Genomic DNA, 22,225 nt, shown 5'->3' with positions numbered 1-22,225 from the left:
ATGCAGCCTCTGCTCAAGTATCTCCAGCAAGGGGTCTTCGTTGCTTTCAGAGTGGGATGGGATAGCCTGGGCACAATGCTATCCAGAATTTCAAGGCAAATGCAGTTCAAGGTCTCCCACGGCAACTTTTTCAAAAAGAATTGGATAGATTTGGTTCAAATCCCATCTCAATTCTGAATTGTTACTGGATTGTTTTTATTGCTTGTTACTCCATGTCACTTGCTATGCCTAAGATGCCCCTGCAACTGCCACAGAGCAAATACTGGTATCTGCTTGGTCCTTGTGGACCAAATTGCCCAACCCCGCTGCATCATCATTATTTATGGACTACTAGTGAAGTCGCATTGGACAGCCAACATTGGCAAATTGCAATAAAATATTAAAAGTAGCAACATTTAGCTAAGGAGTGGCAATGTCACTGCTCACCTGTGTTTCTTGGCAGAGGCATATGAGCTTCTTTTTGCAAAACCCTCTTATTGTATTTTAATTTCGTAACACCTAAAATATTGTAGATTGTGGATAGAAGAGAAAGTCCATTGAACACTTAGTGATTGATTTTTTGCCGGGGGGGGGGGGTCATTCATGAAAGAAATGTAACTTTCTATTTGCAAAAGATTAAGCAATTAATGATTAACTCCACCAGTTCCATCACTAAATTCCAAGGTCTCAAAGTAGGACATGGGAAATGTATTTGTTTGTTTGATTAATTAATACCATTTGAACCCAGAGTTTTGGTCAAGACCAGGTCCTCAGCAATCTACTGTGAGGTTCAGAAAGTTTCCTTTCTTGTAACACTTCATGTAAATGTGCGCCAGAAAGCAAGAGAGAAGGAACCGAATGAGAGCCAAGCAGGCAGCAATACTCAAGGGTTTGGATACTTGTTGCCAACTTCAACATGTCTAAAAAAAGCAATGCCACTCAGGCAGGTAAGTGAAGGGCCGCTGGATAGAGGGACCCTAAAATAATTTAATAAAGAGCCTCTGGATGGAAGATTGCATTTTGAATTAAGAAAGGAAGGAATAACAAGTAAGGATGGATGAATCTGTTTTCTCCATCCTTTTTGTTTTCTCTCTTTTACTAATTCAGTTCTCCACATTTCTGCTGCAAACTGCAACAACCCTCATGAACATTTATCAGTATTTTAGTGTGTATTTCTGCTGAAACACAGATTTTTGAATGCAGTTTTCACTAATATAAATAATATTATTAATAATAGTATAATAAAATACTGCATTTTATTATAATTGCCTCTCTGGAGGAAAGGCAGGATATAAATTTAATAAATATAACCTTTTTTTAAAAAAAGTTATTTCCCACCAAAGTATGCATTTTTATGTACACTTTCCCCTAATATATGCATTTTGGTACACATTGCTTGGTCAGAAAACTCCCTCACAACATTCAGAGAAGTGCGAATTTTGAAGGATAATTGAGTTTCAGTTCAAATACCGTACTGGTTTAAGAAGAACAAATCAGGTAGTTTCTCACTCAAATGCAAACAAAATTTGATTTACCTCCCATCCTTAATATCAAGCTAGCAAGAAAAATATTAAACTGGGAGAAGGTTTGTTGTCTTGCCTTGCCATGGAGAATGCCCTCTAGTCAGCAGGACTCATCTTCTGTGTTGTGTTCAGAATGTCATTATAGCAGCATCTGTACACATGGAGCAAACTGAAGCAATTTCACAAGGGCCTAAAATCATGCTGAAAGGAAGAGAAAATGTTTTATCTTACTATGAGTTTATAACAGAAACAGTAACATCAGTTGCAGAAGTTTGATTGGTTTGTTTTTGCTGAATTCTGCCTCTCTACTAATTTAAATTAAGGGCCAGCCAAGGTGGAAGTAGGTTCAGAGATTGTGGCGGTAAGAAGCAACAGGGTCGTGCAGAATAATACCGTTGGCCCAGCGGAGATTGTCATCTGCGATGGAAAGATAGTTGATGTTCTTCCAAAGAGAAACTGGGCCAGACCCAGTGGAGAAAAGGTATGAACTTATTTAACAGTTTAATTGTTTGTGGATTTCTATACTAGCCTTCAGGATCTGTTTCTAGCATGGTTAACAAATAAAACAGTAAAATTGAATAAAAATGCAATCCCAAACAAAAGCAGCATAAAAATACAGATAGAGGACCAAAATTCTTTTAAAAGCCTGGGAGAATAAAATATAACTGTGTAGGTGCTAGGCGAGTCTCCATGGGCATCCTGGCTCCCCACATTTGAACTTGAATTGATATAATGGCTGAAAGTTTTGGAAATTTTATTACTGTAATGAAGTCAGTAAAGTGTCCCATATGGGTCTACAATTTACAAGCAGGTAAAGCATCACAGAGGGCATGACTAGGATTGTTGTTGTTTCGTCATTTAGTCATGTCTGACTCTTCTTGAGCCCATGGACCAGAGCACGCCAGGCACGCCAGGCACTCCTGTCTTCCACTGCCTCCCGCAGCTTGGTCAAACTCATGCTGGTAGCTTCGAGAACACTGTCTAACCATCTCGTCCTCTGTCGTCCCCTTCTCCTTGTGCCCTCCATCTTTCCCAACATCATGCTCTTTTCCAGGGAGTCTTCTCTTCTCATGAGGTGGCCAAAGTATTGGAGCCTCAGCTTCATGATCTGTCCTTCCAGTGAGCACTCAGGGCTGGTTTCCTTAAGAATGGATAGGTTTGATCTTCTTGCATTCCATGGGACTCTCAAGAGTTTCCTCCAGCACCATAATTCAAAAGGATTAGCTAAATATTATTGTTATAGAAAGTCTTGACCATTGTATGTGGAAATGAGCATGCAAATATATTTTATAAACAGGCTCAATTTCCTATATTCTGAAGAATTTAAAATGTCAACAGTGCTGAAAGTTCAGCATTTAATAGCACTGACATTTTGAAGCGCTGTTTTATATGCATAAACCTCCCAGAGTGTTTCATTGTTAATCTGTGCTGATGAAAAAGTCTAAGACAGCTCAAGGTTACACTGATCCCTTTCTTAACTGTGGTTCTAAATGAATAGCTGCTGCTCTAAGGAGTGACACATGGCATCTTTCATATCTGATACATCTTTCCTACACATTACAGTTTTCACAGACAATGACAACAACATACAAGTGCAATTAGGGGGTCTTGTGTAGTATTGCACAGTGGTGGAGTAAGATGGAAGTGATTTCAATTAAAATCCCACTTTAGCCATGAATCTTAATGGGTGACTTTGGACCATTCATAATCTCTCAAGCCCAGGGTCTGCTGCAAAACTCTTGTGAAAATTTAACTGGAAGAAAACATGTATGCCACCCTGAGCTTCTTGGAAGAACAGTGGGATACAAATAATATAAATAGTAACATTAAATTGTATTTATATTTAAAAAAATAGAGAGAGACTGACCTGACTTGCAGGGCCATGAGTCAGGAAAGCAATAAAAATATTGTCATGAAATGCAATATGAAATGTATATAAATCACAGAAGCAACAGCCAAGAAACAGCAAAATCCAACAAGCATAAAACAAATACCCATAACAGATCAGTTATAAGACACGCTGGAATGTCTGGGCAAATAAAAAAAAAGTTTTCAGCTGGAGCTGTAAAAAGATGAAGATTGGCCCCAGGTAAGCTTCTTTGGAGAGGGCATTCTGTACATGAGACACCATTACTGAGAAAGCCTTCTCCCTAGTCGTTATCCTCTTAACCTGAGATGGTAAGGGAACCTGAAGAAGGGCCTCTTATGATGAATTATTTGTTCAGGCAGCATCATGCATTAGTAACCAACATCAGATAACCAAGCCTCAAGCTGTTTTATGAACGAGAAAGGAAAATATATTCTGAAGCATGGTATTAGGAGAGCTTTATGAGGGAGCTTGTGAAAGTGAAATATCCCAACACAAAACATCACATCCCTGGGGGCTAATTCTCCACTCAGTTACACTAGTTTCACGCCATCATGATTCCATTGACTTCACTGTAACTGAGTGGAGAACTAGACCCTATGGTCATATTGCCAGTGCGGAGCATTGAAGCAAATTCACAGTGAATGCATTGGATAGGGGCCAGGGTAAAGTCTTCTCTCTCTTTTTACTTGCTTTTCCTTCTGGGTTAAACTTTTAGTTGCCTGACCAGTGACCTTTAGCCAGTGCCTGTTGCTGATCACAGCACACTCCACATTGCTTTGACTAATAATTAACGCAACTTGCCCTGTCTGTGAACTGTCCATGAGCTGCCCATGAGATTCTTTCAATGCTTGGTTCAAGGATAGATTCTGGCAGAAAAGCTATTGGTTCTCTTTCTATCCATGTATGTCATCTGTGTCAGATATGGCCAGTTGCTGGAACATAAGAAGACCCCTAAATGAGCAGAACAAAGGCCTATCAAATCCAGTATCCTGTTTTCAGGCAAACCCACAAGCAGGATATGAGCGCAACAGCCGTCATCACAATGAGCAGTAATGGATAGGCTACTCCTCCATGAATTTCTCTAATTCTCTTCTAAAGCTATCCAGGTTGGTGACCATCACCACATCCTGCGGCAGCATATTCCATATTTTGGAAATTCCATATGCACGTGTTGAATTGCTATTTAAAAATGAGACTACAGCTCTGCATGACCTGCCACAGGGGCCATTATGAATGATAAAACTTGTTCTACATACAACCTTAGCTGAACTTGGATGGCCTTGTGGCAGTTATCCATGGTCTAGTTATAATCTGCCAGCTAGACTATTGCAATGCATTATATGTGGGGCTGCCTTTGAAGATGGTCCAGAAACTGCAGCTGATCCCAAACAGGGCGACAATATTGTTAGTGAGGATTGGAAGATATCAGTGTATTATGCCACTAGCTATGTCATCTTCACTGGCTTCCAATCCATTTCCAGGCCCAAATCAATGTGCTGGTAGGAGAGACTGTGATAGTGATTTAAACAAAACAAAACAAAACAGGGGAAAGTAGTATTTTTTAAAATTCTTTGGAAATACCAGTACTCGTACAGTAAATACTAGATGTGGTCAATGTTTATTAGATCCTTGTCCTTCCTTGTTACTGTCTGGACGCAAAAAATAGTGAATACTTCTCTGAGAGAGAGTTTGGTTCCTGCTGCCCTTAGAAAGGTAGGAATTAGATCTCAACTGGAGGGGAAAACTAGGCTGGAAACTTCTTGTTATTTCTGCCTCTGAGGCCTCTTTTGCATATTAAAGGTAAAGGTAAAGGTAAAGGTGACCCCTGACCATTAGGTCCAGTCGCAGATGACTCTGGGGTTGTGGTGCTCATCTCGCTTTATTGGCCGAGGGAGCTGGCATACAGCTTCCGGGTCATGTTGCCAGCATGGCTAAGCCGCTTCTGGTGAAACCAGAGCAGCGCACGGAAACGCTGTTTACCTTCCCGCCAGAGCGATACCTATTAATCTACTTGCATTTGGACATGCTTTAGAACTGCTAGGTTGGCAGGAGCAGGGACCGAGCAATGGGAGCTCACCCTGTTGCAGGGATTCGAACCGCCGACCTTCTGATCGGCAAGACCTAGGCTCTGTGGTTTAACCCACAGCGCCACCTGCATTTTGCACATTAATACAATCTAAATCAATGTTTGTGTCTTAAAGCATCTTAAGGGAATGAAAAATGACTGGAGATGAAAAGAGAGACAAGCCTTACTAATTAGGAATGCCATCAGATGTAACTTAACTTCTGAAAGTCAATGTATTTCCAAAAAGAAGGAAGGGACAAAACAATGGCTATGCTTGAATTCATACACTCGTGCAAAGCAGCTAATGAAGCATGCTGTACTCGGTCTTTTAGGAGCTGCAAGAATCTTAATTGCTTCCAAGTAACATGAATCTAACTTTCTCTTAGGAAATTTGAGAAATAGTTGAGCTCTTAAGGCATACGCAAGGAAGATGAGTGTCTGATGAATAATGGTTTGCCACAAAGATGCAAGTTAAAAAAAATACAATTCCTGGCATGTTGGAATTATGGCAGATCTCTTATTGGATGAGTGTTCTAATAAGGTGGAGTGAGCAATAAGCCTAGCAAGAAGTCCAAATGATCTAATCAATTATGAAGCTTTCTTAGAAATCTCGACTGTTGTGGGCCACAATCCAGCAGAGAATGAATGGTTTTAAGAGCTCTTTTAGTCTGCAATGGATTGTGGCTGTGAGTTTTTAAAGTGTTCTTTCGAGCTTTCTATAGCATTCCAAGAAGCAAAATACTAAACTGTGTTTTGAATTAAAATCCAGAGTTTTTAACAAGGAACCTGCACAAGTTACAAGCATTCTATGGACCACACTCATGATGAAGGCAACTTTAGAATGTTCTGCAATTAACCTGCAATTAACTTTCTGCCTACAGATCTTAGATGTTGGAGACCTCGTGGTCATGCCTGGAATAATTGACCCTCATGTGCAAATATATGAGCCTGGACAGCCAGCTGGTGAAGGATTTACATCTGTGACTCAGGCTGCAGCTGCAGGAGGCATCACCACTGTTGTTGACATGCCCTTGTACGTTACCAGAGGGCTGGAGGGAGGGAATAAAGACTTTCCTATTTTAATGCAGAATTCACAATGAGATTTCCCAGGTCAACTCATATAAACTACAGTGTAAGAGTTTATATGTCTCTTCACAATATTATCTAATCCCTCATCCTATTGTAATATTATTATTATTATTATTATTATTATTATTATTATTATTATACACCGTGCTCCCCAGCCAAAACTGGGCTCCGAGCGGCTAACACTAGATATAAAACAATTGACCCTCAGGAATGGCTTTCCAAGGGGATCAGGATGAGTTGAGAACCTGTGTGTGTGATGTGTGTTTTTCCAAGCAAGTTTTTAATAAACATTTCCCCAATAGGAGACCAAAGAGGTAAAGAAGGGGCAAGGAATTATGCATAACTGAGCATTCTTGCGCTTGCACTGCATCTGTCTTTGTTGCTTTTTAATTATTTTCTTGTATTATTATTATTATTATTCTGCTTTCCATCCCACATGGAAACCAACCAGTTCTCTGTATCATCACATTAACTTTATTTGTACACCCATGTGCTCTGGCCGGTCTTATAGTTTCCTAGCACCTGTAGATAAAGAACACTTTGGGTGGAAGGCAACAGCCGGAGCAGCTTCTGCAGTGCAGGATTTCTGAAACACCATATATAGTCCTGCAGTGTCACCTACTGGTCATATTCAGATACTGTAACCAAGGGTGAATTCCCAGGCTCAATTTCCACACCAGAAATCCATGGTTGGTTGGTTGGTTTTCCTTTTTGAGGCCCCACCAAATGTCTAGACTTAATTATACCACATGAACAAAACACACACACACACACACCAACAGCACTGAGAGTCAGTGTGGTGGTTGTAGTTACTGATTTATCTATCAAATGCATAGCCTGCCTTTCCTGATCATTAGAGGTGGTTCATTATAGGAGAACTGGAGATACTGATGTTTAGATACCCAGCCATTTCACACACTGGGCAACACTGAGTCAGTGTCTGCAGGGGCGTAGGAAAGGGGGGGCAGGTCATCCCATGTGCCATCATGGAGAGGGGTGACAAATTATCAAGGAACAATTACTGTCCTACAATTTGAAAATGCCTACTCCAAAGGTCTTATCTTACTACACTAGGGGCTACTGTATTTTTCGCTCCATAGGACATACCTGACCATAGGACGCACCTAGTTTTTAGAGTAGGAAAACAAGAAAAAAAATATTTTGCTTTCTTGAATTGTCCTAGGCATAACAGCCAAGTCTTAGAGGCCTGGGTGCCTTTTCCCCCACATTAAATATTTGAGAAAGCTTATTTTGCAAAGGGGGGGAAGCTCCATTTTTTTTTGAGGATGAGCTCACAGTTGTGCATCTTTTTGGCAAAGAGGGAAAGCTCCATTTTTGAGGCTCAGCTCAAAGTTGATGAGCTTACTTTGCAAAGGGGGGAAATCCTGTTTTTATGGGGTTCAACTCACAGTTCTGCAGCTTCTCTAGGAAAGAAAGGGACCCGTTTCTAGATAATCTAATCAGCCATCACATGTCGCTGGGGAAACAAGCAGCTTCTCTCTGCAGACAACAATTGAAGCCTGGGCAAGGGGCCTGGGCGGGCCGGGAAGGGAGCTAGCTCTCTTATCTCCCTCCCCGATCTCTTGCAATCAGCTGCTGAGCGGGTCCTTTCAACACTCTCTTTCCCTCTTGTTAGCCTTTAGCTATATATATATATATATATATATATATATATATATATATATATATATATATATGCACGATCTGCCTTTCACCCCTGGGCAATTTGGCTTCAGGGACCACACATTCGCTCCATAAGACGCACAGACAGTTCCTCTTACTTTTTAGGAGGAAAAAAGTGTGTCTTATGGAGTAAAAAATACGGTATATACAGGTAACTACATATGAAATTTCATGCATATCAGTTAATATCTTGACCCTCCTCCATGAAAATAGCTGTTTACTTGGCCGTTTTCCTATGTCGTGAAGGCTGAAATTTCAACAAAGCCTTTGCTAGACTCTTTTCGGGCACCTGCTAAAAGCATTCTTCTTTAGGCAAGCATACCTAGGTGCTTAAGAAGTTGAAGTAATTTTAATCTTAATATTTTTGCTTTTGTATGTTTTAAAGTAGGATTGTTCATTTTTGTTGATTTTACTGCTGTGATGTTTTTTGTTTTTTTGTTTTGATGAACCACTTAGCAGGTTTTTAAAAATAAATTTTATTAAATAAATAAAATATAAATATAAATAAAATAACACAAGCCAAAACACAATCCATCCTGTAGATTTAAGTATCTGTCCATAGTCGCCTACTTGTTATCAGAGGCTCAGAATCCACATTCCTTTGTAAGAAAATACGAAATAATGTAAAAGCATTTTTGCAGGCAAAAAAAAATCAATTGGGGGGGGATTGACAAGAAATGTTCTACTCTGGGTACCACCTGACCTTTCTATGTCTCTGAGTGTCTGTCTCTCAGTCTCACCTACTTGTTGCTTGTTGAATGCTGGAATGTAAAGTATTTTGAGCTCTTTGCTAAAGGAAAGCCATGATAGAAATATTATTTCTTAAATCAATAAATAAACATTTATGCCTGGTGGAAGCTCATATGGGCATAGGGAAACTCATTATCTTTTGCATGTTATTAGGATCCAATGGCAGAAATTCAAGTAGCTACCACAACCTAACAGAGGCAAATTTAAACTAAGGTAGTGTCTTTGTTGGAACCAGTTTGTGCATGGGTGGTACTGCTTTGGTTACATAAGGAGCCACACTTGAAGAATGAGGTCACTTGTATAGAGGATGTATTAAAGGTGTGTTACAGATTGGCAGCCAGACTGGTCTAGAAATGAACCTGGACAGTGGACATAGTTTAGTTGCCTTCTAGGTAGGAATGGTTCTACAATTAGGCAGAATGAGGCAACTGGCTGCGTTTCTCATAAAAGGGCAGGGAGTGAGTGAGGAGACATGCTGAGACTTCTTGTCTCAGCTGCCATCTGCTCCCTCACTTTGATTATGGTGGTAGTGGTGGTGGAGGAGGAGGAAGACAGGCATCATTTGATGCTCCTAAGTAAGTAACATCTTATTCTACTTCATCCCCTTAACTCAGGTACTGCAGTCCTCCAACCACAACCTTGTTTGCCCTTGAGAAAAAGCTCCAGTCTGCCAAGGGAAAGTGCCATGTTGATGTTGCATTTTGGGGTGGCATCATTCCTGGAAATCAGGTTTGTATCCAGCAATGAAATGGCATCAGCTCCCCTGTGTCTTATGTACTTTGGAGGGAGGGCCGTGAAGGCAAGAGAAATAGAGAGGGCTCCAGAAATGAAAGCGTTCCTTTAAATAGCATGATCCATTAAAAGGAAGAGGCTGCAAATGGATGGAGAATTCTGTCATGTTTTTAGTTATACTAGGGTTTGCTATATTTCAAAAAGTGAAAATCTGGACAGAAACTTTTTTGAGCTTTTCAGCAATTTCCATCTGGACACGGTTTCCGGTGGCCGATTTCTGGCTATGTCCAGGGAATTCCGGACATATGGCAACCCTAAGTTACACTGCACCCTATGCAAGAGCTCTGGAAACAGTACAGTACAGTACAGAGTTTTGAAAATAAGAGATGTGGCTTGAAATAAATCACTTGGCTTGAAATCCCAGTTCTAATTCCATATATGTATGAATGAATTGCAGCAAATTGTTGGAAGTGGGAAATGAACTCTGCTCATCCTCATGGGGATAGGTGAAAATTTAGATTCAGTTTGCATTTAAATTGAAAACTCAATTGTAGATGAATATGTGCAGAAATTGCAAGAGGGCGGAACTTAATATGCAACTCAGCCATTCTTCTGCTTTCTTCATATTATTAGCAAACTTTCCAAGTGCTTTTCCTTGTGTTATCTATTAGGCTGAGCTCCTACCAATGCTGAAGGCTGGGGTTCCTGGATTTCAGTGCTTCCTAATGGCCACTGGTGTGGAGGACTTTTCCCATGTTCGTCTACATGATATACATGTGGCAATGAATGAACTGCAAGACATAGATTGTGTGCTCCTGGTAAGGATCTGAGTTCCTACTCTTTTACTCGCTAGCACCTTTGACATTAAGTACCTATTTTCCATTTCTCTCTTCCAGCGAATCTCCAATCTGGATGGCAACATTTGACACTTTCTCTCCTTGGGCATTACTTTTTAATTTTTTATATATATTTTATTAGAGAATTGAAATATTATACATACTTTTCACCAGTAGGTTATTCAGGTACTATAAATGACACAAAAAAGATGAATAAAGATTAGTTCAATAATTTTTTAAAAAAATGCTAATGTCCACAAATTAGGCCAGACACACACTTCATAGCTGGAGATCAGAATTTTACATTTCTTAGGAATGGTGGTTATTTGCATCTAGAGTACTGTACTTGACGCTTCTTAACAGGCAGAAATTCAACATGTAAAGATTTCCTCTTCACTACATGTTAACACTAGGGAAATGTAGTATCTGTGCTGAATGCTTACCTGTTGCGCAGCTTTTAAAGGTACAGCACCCAAGCCAGAGTCCCACATCTTTTTGCACAATATAGTGACCGCTGAGGACTCCTTATCCCTTTCCCTTCTCCCCTTTTCATTGTATGTCTCAGAATTATATTATATATAGATGGTTTATATGATTTTGTTGTTATATATATGCCAATAAAGGTGTTGAATTGAATTGAACTGACCAATAATGTCAATTCTGCTCCCCCCCCCCAAAAAAAAATACTGGCTACGCCCATGCTGTAAGGCCAGGAAATGCAGAGTCTAAAATTACCAAATTGTTTCTGGTACCTTGAGCATCACTCCAAAGATGCTCAAGCTGGCTAACGAACAGTAATACCAGGCAGCTATGGTACTAGAATGAAAAGGTGCTGTTATGATTTGATATATCACAACAGTGTTTAGTTTTTTTAAAAAACAACAGGCAGCCTTCCCTGCTTTAAATTAAGAACTCTTGATGACATTTAGCTTTCATAGGATAGGCTTGTCTGAAACCAGACCACTGGGATGGGGTGGGAGTGAGAAGGAAGAGGAGTATTGTCACATTGCTATATCTTCCTGTAGAATTTTTTATATAAAGTTAAACTTTTTTCCCCTGTTTGGGACTCTCTACACAGTTCCATCCAGAACTGGAGCCAAGTCACTCCCTGCCTGTCCAAGAGGGTAAGTATTATGCTAACCAGTACCTTTACTTTTACCCCACCAGGTATGTCTGCCAGGAGACATGGGAGCATTTTCCCCCTTCATCACAGGACTCTGGTCATCCCTTTGTGTTCTTCTGAATGGAAGTGTTTGCTCAGCTTAGAACTTGTTTTGCACCAACAAAGAAATAGAGAATAGATACCATCAATAGGGCAAATAAAGGAGAGTAGATAGCAAGGAGAGGAGACAGCAAGGAGTCTGGAGCAGCCCTGGGCAGTGAACTGTCTGAAGATACCTGAAAATACCTGAAGATTTCGGAATGGCCTCCCTCTGATGACATAGGAGGGAGGGAGATTTCAGTTGCACAAGAAATGGGCACTATCTTTCTAGGATGTGAAGGGAGCTGGGAACTGTTCCCCTAAGGAGCTCAAGTGCATTTTAATATACTAAAACACTAGAAATAATCTTGCTAGAACCACTTGGTAGGGGCACCAGTATTAACTATGTGCATCTTTAAAATTTTCCCTCCCTTTCCCCAGACACCATGGAGTACAGCACATTCTTGGACACACGCCCTTATACCATGGAGGTGGAGGCCACCATCACCATTGCTGAACTGTGTCTCCAGTATAGGTGAGTATTTCTTTCTGTTAAGCTGGAAATGAGAGAATATGCTAAGGACATTAAAAAGCCCTGCCGCATTACACCAAAATCCCGTCTAGTTCAGCATATTGTTCTCCCAATGGCCAACTAGATGCTTATGGGAGCCCACAAGCAAGACCTGTGTGCAAAAGCTCTCTCCTGGCTTGTGCTTCCCAGCAACTGGTATCATTTTCCAGCTGCCCCGAAAATACCAGGATCACCACAAACACCCTTAAGCAACCACGTCCCGAATTCCCAAGGGTCCTTCCCTTCACTACTGGAAGTTCAGACCGTGTGTCCCTCTAAGACATTTCTTAGATGGATCTATGCCTCCCGCTCCCTTCCTCCCCTCCCAATTCAATATGTCCCCACTTCCTTTTTATATGAAAACAAGATCTGGGTCACTTGAGGGCCCCTAATAAAGATTTTCACTCTTTCTCTGCTCCTCGGTCAGTTGGTCTCTCATAAAGAAACTGGTGAGAGGGTGCAAAGTGGGCAGGGCCTTCCACAAGGTCACTGTCCACATTGTTGCGAGGGGTGCCAAGAGGTCACAGGCACTGAAGAGCAGCTGTTACAGTCACTTGGCTCTGTTTTGCTTCGTTAAGCTGCTGCATCTGAGTCCCTGCCCCAGCCTCTGAGGAGAAGGCAGGGTGGGGGGCACTGATGTAGAATATGTCCCTATTTTCATCTGATGAATGTTGGAGGGCATGTGGTATTCAGAGGCATACCACCTCCAACAATGAAGGCAGCCATAATAACTAGTAGCCATTTTGGCATTCTGCTCCATTAATTTGTCTAATACCCTTTTGAAAGCTGTCCATCACTTGTGATAGTGAATTCCATAGTTTAATTATGTGCTGTGTGAGCACTCTACTCACACTAATTGACTATAGATCTAGTGGTAGATGGCAGAAAACTCTGCAAACCACTGGTTGTAGAAGAGTAGAAGATAGCAAATATTATTCACTGCTGGTTTATGGCATTGTTGAGAAGCTATGCCTGGGTCATGAGGTTCGGGACCAGATAATTAGAACTAGGATTTTAAACTGTTGACATGGATTTTAGGGGGTGGGGAATATTTGGAAACAAATCTGGAAACAGCTTTTTCATGTACAGTGGTACCTCGGTTTAAGAACAGCCCTGTTTACGAACTATTCGGTTTACGAACTCCGCGAAACCAGAAGTAGTGTCCTGGTCTGCGAACTTTACCTTGGTCTAAGAACAGAAACTGTGGAAGGGCACTGGTGGCAGGAGGCCTCATTAGGGAAAGCGTGCCTCAGTTTAAGAACGGTTTCGGTTTAAGAACGGACTTCCATATCGTATCTGAAGAAGTGTACATGCACACGAAAGCTTATACCAAGAACAAACTTAGTTGGTCTATGGGGCACCAAGAGTCGGACACGACTAAACGACGAAACAACAACAACAAGGTGCTACTGGAATATATATTTTAAATATATATATACCGACTGCATCAGACCAACACAGCTACCTACCTGAATCTAAATTGAGAGAGAGATTTATAAAGGTTTAATAATCATATGCTTTTAACTTTACAGGATACCGTGCCACATCGTTAATCTCTCCTCTGCTCAAGCCTTGCCCATTATCAAGGATGCTCGTCAGAAGGGAGCACCAATTACTGTAGAAACTGCCCACCACTACCTCAGCCTGGCATCTGAATGCATTCCTCCAGGAGGCATCTACTACAAATGCTGCCCTCCTATCAGGGACAAGAACAACCAGGTAAGAGCTATGGGAAATGGGAGTGGTCCAATCAAATGGCAAAAAATAAAAAGATAAAATAAAAATAAAGTGATGGCCTAAGAGAGGACATATGAAGTAAGATCTGAGTACTATTAAAAAGAAATGCTTGATAATGTCTGGAATAATTCAGTAAGAAGAATAAGATAAGACAGGAACTTTATATGATCATCAGACTCCACTCGTGTTGAAAGTATAGGTTGTTCTGGATGAACAAAACATGACAGATTATTAAAATGGCATTCAGAAAAGAGTGAGTACACACACACACACACACACACACACACACACACACACACACAATCTTATGCAGTCGACTCCATAATACACCGATCCGAACTATTGTCTAGCCGCACGACATATCAACACAATGTTCAGCTACTTCAATCCATCATATACGTTATGAGAAAGAAAAAGACAATAAAAACAAAAACAAAAAATGTTAAAATTGACAGTGCAAAGTGCATTTGTCTCACATCCAGACATGTTCAAAGAGATGGTAGTTTAGTGCTTAATGTAAGTTCTTGTTCCCTAAGGACCGGTTTAACGAACTCAGCTTAATAAACCATGCTTGAGCACAAGAATCAGACTATATGCTACCTCCTTGTCCCTCTCTTCTTCCCATCATGCTCTGGCTTCAGTGCCTCCATCATGGTTAATTTCAACCACAGTTTCCTGTTACATCTTAACTAGGAAACTATCATGTAATCTCAAACTACAAATATCAGGATAAGATGTTGGTTTTGCATACAGATGTACTGTAACTGGAAACTTTGGTTTAAAATAGCCATAATAAAAACACTGGATCCAGACAAGGAGGGGAGGGCCAAACACATGGGCCTATTCTCAGTTTAATAAACTATGGTTTATTGGTCCTAATAATTGGCCCAAAGTATGAGGCAGGCCTTCCTAAATAAATAAGGGCACTAGAAATGAAAAATGTCAGTTCCTGCACAATACATAATACAAGTGAATTAAGTGTTATTGTGATTCTTTATTGGGCCAGGATGCAAAATCCAGTTCCTTAAAACATTCCAGAAGGACTTGGTGGTGGTGGAGAGGAAGAAGAATCAGCATGGCCACACTATCCTTATCTGTTTCTAAATGCAAATCTTTAGTCAAATAAATTTCCTTTCCATGCCCATTCCTTCTTGCTTTTCCATTCTAAGGAGAGGTAACTTTCAATGGCAGCTCTGCCACTGTTGTTTTGGATGGTGTATTTTAGAGTTGAAAGCTTATCCTAGATCTTTGGTACAAACTGCATCACCTCTGGATGCATCAATGGATTAATGCAGGGGTCACCAATGTGTTGCTTGTGGGCACACATATGCCCACAGAGGCCTTTCCTGGTGCCTACAGGGTCCCCTTTCCCACTCCACTGAAATTAGTGTTGAAAGAAGCATGCTCCTGTCGCTAGTAGAACAGGTTGTGAAGTGTGCTTGGCTGTGGTGCCCACAGCTGTGTATCCAGTTTGCAAATGTGCCACTGGCCCCAAAAAGGGATGTGACCCTTCCTTGATCATTCAATGGCTTCACCTTACTCAAGGAGAACTATAAAAGTATTTCCCTGGAATAAACTCTTCCTCTCATGTCTCCAGGAGGAGCTGTGGGCAGCTTTGGAAGTGGGAGAGATAGACATGGTTGTCTCAGCCCATACTCCTTGCTCCCGAGACTTGAAAGATTTGAACAATGGAGATTTCCTCAAGGCCCCGGCAGGGATTGCTTCACTACAGTTTGGTAATATGTTTATGAACTATTTTATATATGGTGTATTTTTTCTTATCCTCATCCAATAAGCATGTACTGCTAAGAATGGAAAGGATGATATCCTCATATCATGGCCCAACAATATACTACACTGACAGGCAGTATCTCTCCAGAATGTGGGGCCTCAGAGGTCTTTCCCAGTATAGTACCTGCTAACTGGAGATGTCTGGAATAAAAATTGTGACCTTCAGGATGCAAAGCATGTGATCCACCATTGAACTATGGCCCTTCTCAAAGCATGACCCGTCATCCTGTTGTTCCATGTGCCCTTAGTGTCCTCAAGCTAAGCTAACCAATACCCCATTCAAAATGCTCCATTTCATTTAAATTACAAATACTTTAGTTTTTCACTATGTGAAAAGATTGAGATTGAGGTTGAATCCTGACAAGACAGAAGTACTGTTTTTGGGGGACAGGAGGCGGGCAGGTGTGGAGGACTCCCTGGTCCTGAATGGGGTAACTGTGCCCCTGAAGGACTAGGTGCGCAGCCTGGGAGTCATTTTGGACTCACAGATGTCCATGGAGGCACAGGTTAATTCTGTGTCCAGGGCAGCTGTCTACCAGCTCCATCTGGTACGCAGGCTGAGACCCTACCTGCCCGCAGACTGTCTCGCCAGAGTGGTGCATGCTCTGGTTATCTCCCGCTTAGACTACTGCAATGCACTCTACGTGGGGCTACCTTTGAAGGTGTCCCGGAAACTGCAATTAATCCAGAATGCAGCAGCTAGACTAGTGATTGGGAGTGGCCGCCGGGACCACATAACACCGGTCCTGAGAGATCTACACTGGCTCCCAGTACATTTCTGAGCACAATTCAAAGTGTTGGTACTGACCTTTAAAGCCCTAAACGGTCTCGGTCCTGTATACCTGAAGGAGCATCTCCACCCCCACCATTCAGCCCGGACACTGAGATCCAGCACCGAGGGCCTTCTGGCGGTTCCCTCATTGCGAGAAGTGAAGTTACAGGGAACCAGACAGAGGGCCTTCTTGGTAGTGGCACCCGCCCTGTGGAACGCCCTCCCAGCAGATGTCAAGGCAATAAACAACTATTTTACATTTAGAAGACAACTGAAGGCGGCCCTGTTTAGGGAAGTTTTTAATGTTTGATGCTGTACTGTTTTTAATATTCGATTGGAAGCCGCCCAGAGTGGCTGGGGAAACCCAGCCAGATGGGCGGGGTATAAATAATAAATTAGTAGTAGTAGTAGTAGTAGTAGTAGTAGTAGTAGTAGTAGTAAATTAAAGTAATTTGTTTTAAAAGCATGTTCAATAAAGCAAAGATTGGATCCCAAGCATAGTTACTTCAAAATAAATTCCATTGAGTGCAGAATTATTTTCTTTTAGGTAGGTTATGGCTTTCAGACAAAGAAATATTAATTGATCAGATCACTTTTTATAGAATAGTCAAATCATTGATTAAATTTGCATATGTTTACATACAAAAATTCTGAAGAAAATAGCATGAATTTACTTCCCTGGTGCTTCCCCCCCCCCATACAATCACACAATAGTGTGTGTGATTCAATGTGTGTATGTTTGAATGAGTGTCAATGAATGTCAGTGAATGTGTTTATGGGTGATCCAATGTATTACCACGTGGCCATCGTGGGAAAGAACTGCTCACCCCTGGTATAGAACTTTACCAAACATTCAAGTCTCCTTTTTAAGTTGCATCAAGTGATATACTATGAGAAGAAACCAGGGAAGAACAATCTTCTTAACAATAAATTTCTCTACTAATTGTGACTGGAAAATTCGTAGGTCTCCCTCTCTTCTGGACCTCTGCAAAATCCAGAGGGTTCTCCTTCCATGACCTAGTGCAACTGATGTGCAAAAATCCTGCTATTCTGAGCAGGCTGGAAGACCGTAAAGGATCAATTGGCCCTGGGATGGATGCAGACCTGGTAATCTGGAATCCAGAAAAGGAGTTTGAGGTAAGGATGGGAGAAGATATAGGTCATTTTTTAAAATTTTGTGAATAATCTTGGGGGTCTGATATAGAGCCAAAAACAGGACATAGCAAATCTAATAAAATAAAGAGTTACTGTATTACAAACAAAGCCATTACAGAAAACAATAAAGTCAGCTAATACCAAATGAAGAATTAAATGTGTCAGTTTTATGAGACAGAAGTCCAAAGTGTAGTTGTTCTTTGGATTTCTTATCCTTACTTCACTATAAGGTCCCAGGTAAGATAAAACAATGTAAAAAAAAATGTTAAAAACAGTTATAACACTTTGGTCTTGTATGTTTTCAATATAAAAAGGCATACGGTAGCAGAATGGTTGTTTCAATGACCTTAGCAAGAGAGTAGTCTTGACACACTTACCGGTAGGGTGTCAGCTGGGGCATTATTTTTCTCAATTTGGACCAAAGATGCATCAAAACCCTTATTATGGTTATGGTTATTAGCTGGAGAGATACAAGATAGATATTGATTGTGGCAAACATCATGTGTATACCACTTCCCAAGCCAGTGATGGTAGCTCACTGGATGCAGAGTAAATGGGAGTGTGTACTCAAGTTCTGTTTTCACCCTGTGAAACCAACCTTTCTATACTGTACTTTGAAAATTTTATAACTGATGATCTGGAAAGTGCCAGTTCTGATATTCCCATTCTCTTTGATACAACACAGGGACAATAATATTAAGTAGTATACATTATCCTTAGTAAGCAACATTCCCCAAACTAATCTGTATTATAATCATTTTGTCTCCTTCTTTTGCAGGTGAATAAAAACATAATTCATCACAAGGATAAGGTATGGGAAGGCTCATGTTTTCTGCATTCTCCCAGTGTTCCTATTACTGCCCCACCATCCCACCCTCAAAACACCTTACTGTAATTTACTGTGTAATTCATTACATTTTTGGCCTTTACTTAGGGCAGGCTTTACTGTTAAGCAAATGGGACATCCCAAGTGTCATTTTTGTGTTGGTGGAGGCTATAATGAACTGACTGTTTAGTAATCTTCACCTCCATCTATCACTTTGCTTAGCAGGCAAAAACCAACAAGCAAAATACCACCAGGAGGAGTGAGCACAGCCCTCGGCTTTCAACATTCCTTGCCTTTTTGCAGCCTTGACATTTATGGGCTATTCAGTCTTTATCTTTTCCAGGTCAGAAGTTACTGGGTCAGAGGATCTGCCTCATACAAATTTAAATAAGGACTGGCCTTAGTAGGGACCCAACAGGATGCATGTCTATGCTGAAGGAGTCTACACATCATTTTCACATCTGGTATCTTAGATTATTGATTAGTGTCATAACCCTGACAGCAAGCTCAGAGTCAGAGGAGGATGAGCTAGCTGAGGCCAGGACTGCTGCACCACCAGGTTCCCTGGAAGTGAACCGGAGGCTAGTGGAACCTACAGAACCTGAGCCAGAACCCTCAAGGATGCCTTTTCCAAGTCCCATTTGCCTGAAGAGTTAAGTACTTCTTGCTCTACAGGCCTACCCAACAGAATTTACCAGGCCAGCAAGTCACAGAAGAGAAAAGAAGTGCTCCAGGTTAGGGAGTTGGCCCTTTAAGGATACCTACTATTTGGGCATGGAGATGGAGCTTGAGAAAGGTAAACTGTATAGAGGGTTACAGGTAGGTAGCCGTGTTGGTCTGGGTCGAAGTAAAATAAAAAAATTCCTTCAGTAGCACCTTAAAGACCAACTAAGTTTTTATTTTGGTATGAGCTTTCGTGTGCATGCACACTTCTTCAGATACCTGTATAGAGGGGTTCATAAGGCCTCAATTCACCTCTAGTCTTTGTTGTTCACTTAGAGCTTTCTACACCGCTGTATCTATTTTGCCTTGTGAATACCTGCTATGGACAGATCAGAACCACCATAAACAAAAACACATTTACCCAAAGACCTTTGATTCTGCATTCTATTTATCCTTGCTTTTCTCTCTCTCTCTCCCCTCCCTACTTTAGCTAACCCCATACTTGGGTTTCCAGCTTTGTGGTGAGGTCTTTGCCACTCTTGTACGTGGCAGGCTGGTTTATCTGAATGGGAAATTTGCACCCAAGCCAGAAGGGGACCTGCTTGTGACTGAGAGAAAGATGCCTACAAGAGTCTCATCACCCTACTACTAATGAGTATGACAAATGTACTAGCTAAAATGAAGAGCTATACACAAATTTTGGCAGAAGAGAAGCTGGAAGAATAGGAGGGTGGAATCTACACACATACAAAAAATGCTGTGAAAATGATTTTGTAAAAAATGCTTTTGAAAAAAATAAATTGAATTTTGCATAGTTCACTGTCACCATCTAGTGTCACATTTGTATATTGCACTTTACAACACATTTAAAACGTTTTATTTGCAGCTGTAAACGTTTTATTTGCAGCAGTCCGAGGATGAGTAACATAAAGAATAAACTGCAATCACATAGTCTATTGTCTCAGTGAGAGCAGCTGCTACACTTTCTGACTTTTTCTACAACTGGAACAACAACTCCAGCTGATATGTCAAGGATATGCAACAATGGAACAGTAAAAAGTTATTGGAGCCACTCCCTCATGCCTTCTTGCTTTCCAGAAGTATAAATAAGGCGAATAAAAAATCAGGGTGATAGGGGAACAGGAAAAAAAGGTCTGGGTGATCTTGCAGCTCTTGATGCTTCATCTCAGAGTGTTTATTTTGCAAATTATTGATCTGATTTTCAAATTTAATGTAACACAGTGTACAGTAATATGCCAAAGAATGATGAGTTCTGAATAAGTATTCTTTCACTATGACTATGAGCTTAGAAATTAGATAAAGAGGCTTTTGATATAACTCTTTAATCAAAGTATGATCTATTGATTTCCTGATTGGAATATGATCAAAATGGGATGTCAAGTAAATGTGTTTGAATTGTGCATCTTTCAATTATTGCAGTTGCTCTAACATTTAGAACAAGGATGAGAAACCTGCAGTCCTCCAAATGTTGTACCTCCTATCATTCCTGACCATCCTGACTGAGTTTTTTTGGACTTTGGAGTTAAACTACCCCTGAATTAGAGGGTTCCATATTTTAAGTCCTCTCTCATACAAACTATACTGAATGCAAAATGAGGCACAGTGCGCTGCTTGCAACATCCATGAGGTTTTAAGACTGCCACTGCCAGCCAAGCAATCCTGAATAATTTATTTTTCTCCTATTTGACTTAATTTGAAAATCCATAGAAACAAAGTAATCACTTTGTCAAAACTAAAAGGCAGCATTTTTCTTTGACAGTGCTATGCTAGAACATACATCCTGCCAGAGCATTTAGACCTTAGTGTTTATTAGCTGGCAAGGGCTCATGGTACATAAAAATGCTAAACAAAACATTAGAGGGCTTAATATCACAGAAATACAAGTTGTCCCTGTAAAAGGGCAGATTCTCAGAATGAAGTACAGTATATGGTCTGATGCAAAGTGAGCTTCCTTGAAAATGCGAAGGGAAACCAGAGAAACTGTTGCTATCTTCTGGTAGGATAATGGCATTCAGATGGTGCAATTGAAGATTGCTCTTGTGCAACAAACCTTCCTCCAAACATTTTGTTAAAAGGAAAGTGATGAAGAAATGCCCTGGAAAAACAATTGTTTGATGCAACATTGTCTAACCTCCCCTCAGACAAATTAGAATGAATGTTGAATTAATAGTTGGTGTTGTCTAACCTCCCTGCCATCTTTGTGAAAACCAAATCAGAGTGAATGTTCAATAAAATGGCTGTCTGGAGGTCCCATTGGCCCCAGTCCAATGCTGATCACAGCCAATAGATATAATACAGTAGGTTTCATCACCTCGGTCTAGAAATAGGACCTTGCCTTGTAAGGGAATTTTACAGTGATTCTGGTGAAGCAGAAAGAATTCCACTTCCTCTCCCCTCATTGTGCTGAGGTTGCTCAGGCTCAGCTACTATTTACACTAATTGCATTCATGAAGTTAATGTCTAGTTTGGCCCTCAGAAGTTCAAACTACTGTATTACAGAATTTGGCCAGTTCTGCCCCCTCCTGTCTGGTCACCATTGTTCTATTACTGGATTGAAGCTAGGGGCAGGGGGTGGAAGGCAGGGAGGTTGCTCAGCCGTCATATGAGAGCTCTGAAAACTGTAATATGGACTAGGCATGGCACAAATGCGTGCATCTCAGCTACATACATTTTTTAAGCACAAAAATAGTTGTGGTCTGGCCATAGAGAAGTTGTTGCAGTGCACATTGAAACTCTTTGTAGATTAAGTGAACCCATTAGGAAATTAAAAAAGAAATATGAGGAAAGCAAGATAAAGATATTTACAGTGGGCTATTGTCTACGTGGGTGGCACTGTGGGTTAAACCACAGAGCCTAGGGTTTGCCGATCAGAAGGTCGGCGGTTCAAATCCCCGCGACGGGGTGAGCTCCCGTTGCTCGGTCCCAGCTCCTGCCAACCTAGCACGTCAAAGTGCAAGTAGA

The 22,225-nt window shown here is 40.9% G+C and overlaps 1 protein-coding gene across 1 annotated transcript; it reads left to right on the top strand.

The window, feature by feature from the left end:
* Positions 1–693: 693 nt before the first annotated feature.
* LOC118093968 (allantoinase, mitochondrial-like) lies at positions 694–21,302 on the top strand. The gene is made up of 12 exons (XM_035133834.2): positions 694–926; positions 1,826–1,983; positions 6,319–6,470; positions 9,574–9,688; positions 10,363–10,509; positions 11,606–11,651; positions 12,170–12,263; positions 13,832–14,018; positions 15,634–15,772; positions 17,564–17,736; positions 18,533–18,565; positions 19,734–21,302. The coding sequence occupies exons 1-12, from the start codon at positions 896–898 to the stop codon at positions 19,893–19,895; spliced, it is 1,437 nt and encodes a 478-aa protein (XP_034989725.1). The 5' UTR covers positions 694–895; the 3' UTR covers positions 19,896–21,302.
* The last annotated feature ends 923 nt before the right edge of the window (positions 21,303–22,225 follow it).

This window comes from Zootoca vivipara, chromosome 5, assembly GCF_963506605.1.
Source record: "Zootoca vivipara chromosome 5, rZooViv1.1, whole genome shotgun sequence".
Lineage (NCBI taxonomy): Eukaryota > Metazoa > Chordata > Lepidosauria > Squamata > Lacertidae > Zootoca > Zootoca vivipara.
The sequence above is the reverse complement of the archived record's forward strand: the minus strand, read 5'-3'. Positions and strand labels throughout refer to the sequence as shown.

Excerpts from the sequence above, each read along its gene's own strand:
- LOC118093968 (XM_035133834.2), top strand. The coding sequence starts at position 896 with ATGTCTAAAAAAAGCAATGCCACTCAGGCAG. Across the intron at positions 9,689-10,362 it reads GCATCATTCCTGGAAATCAG|GCTGAGCTCCTACCAATGCT; the intron begins GTTTGTATCCAG and ends GTTATCTATTAG. Across the intron at positions 14,019-15,633 it reads TCAGGGACAAGAACAACCAG|GAGGAGCTGTGGGCAGCTTT; the intron begins GTAAGAGCTATG and ends TCATGTCTCCAG.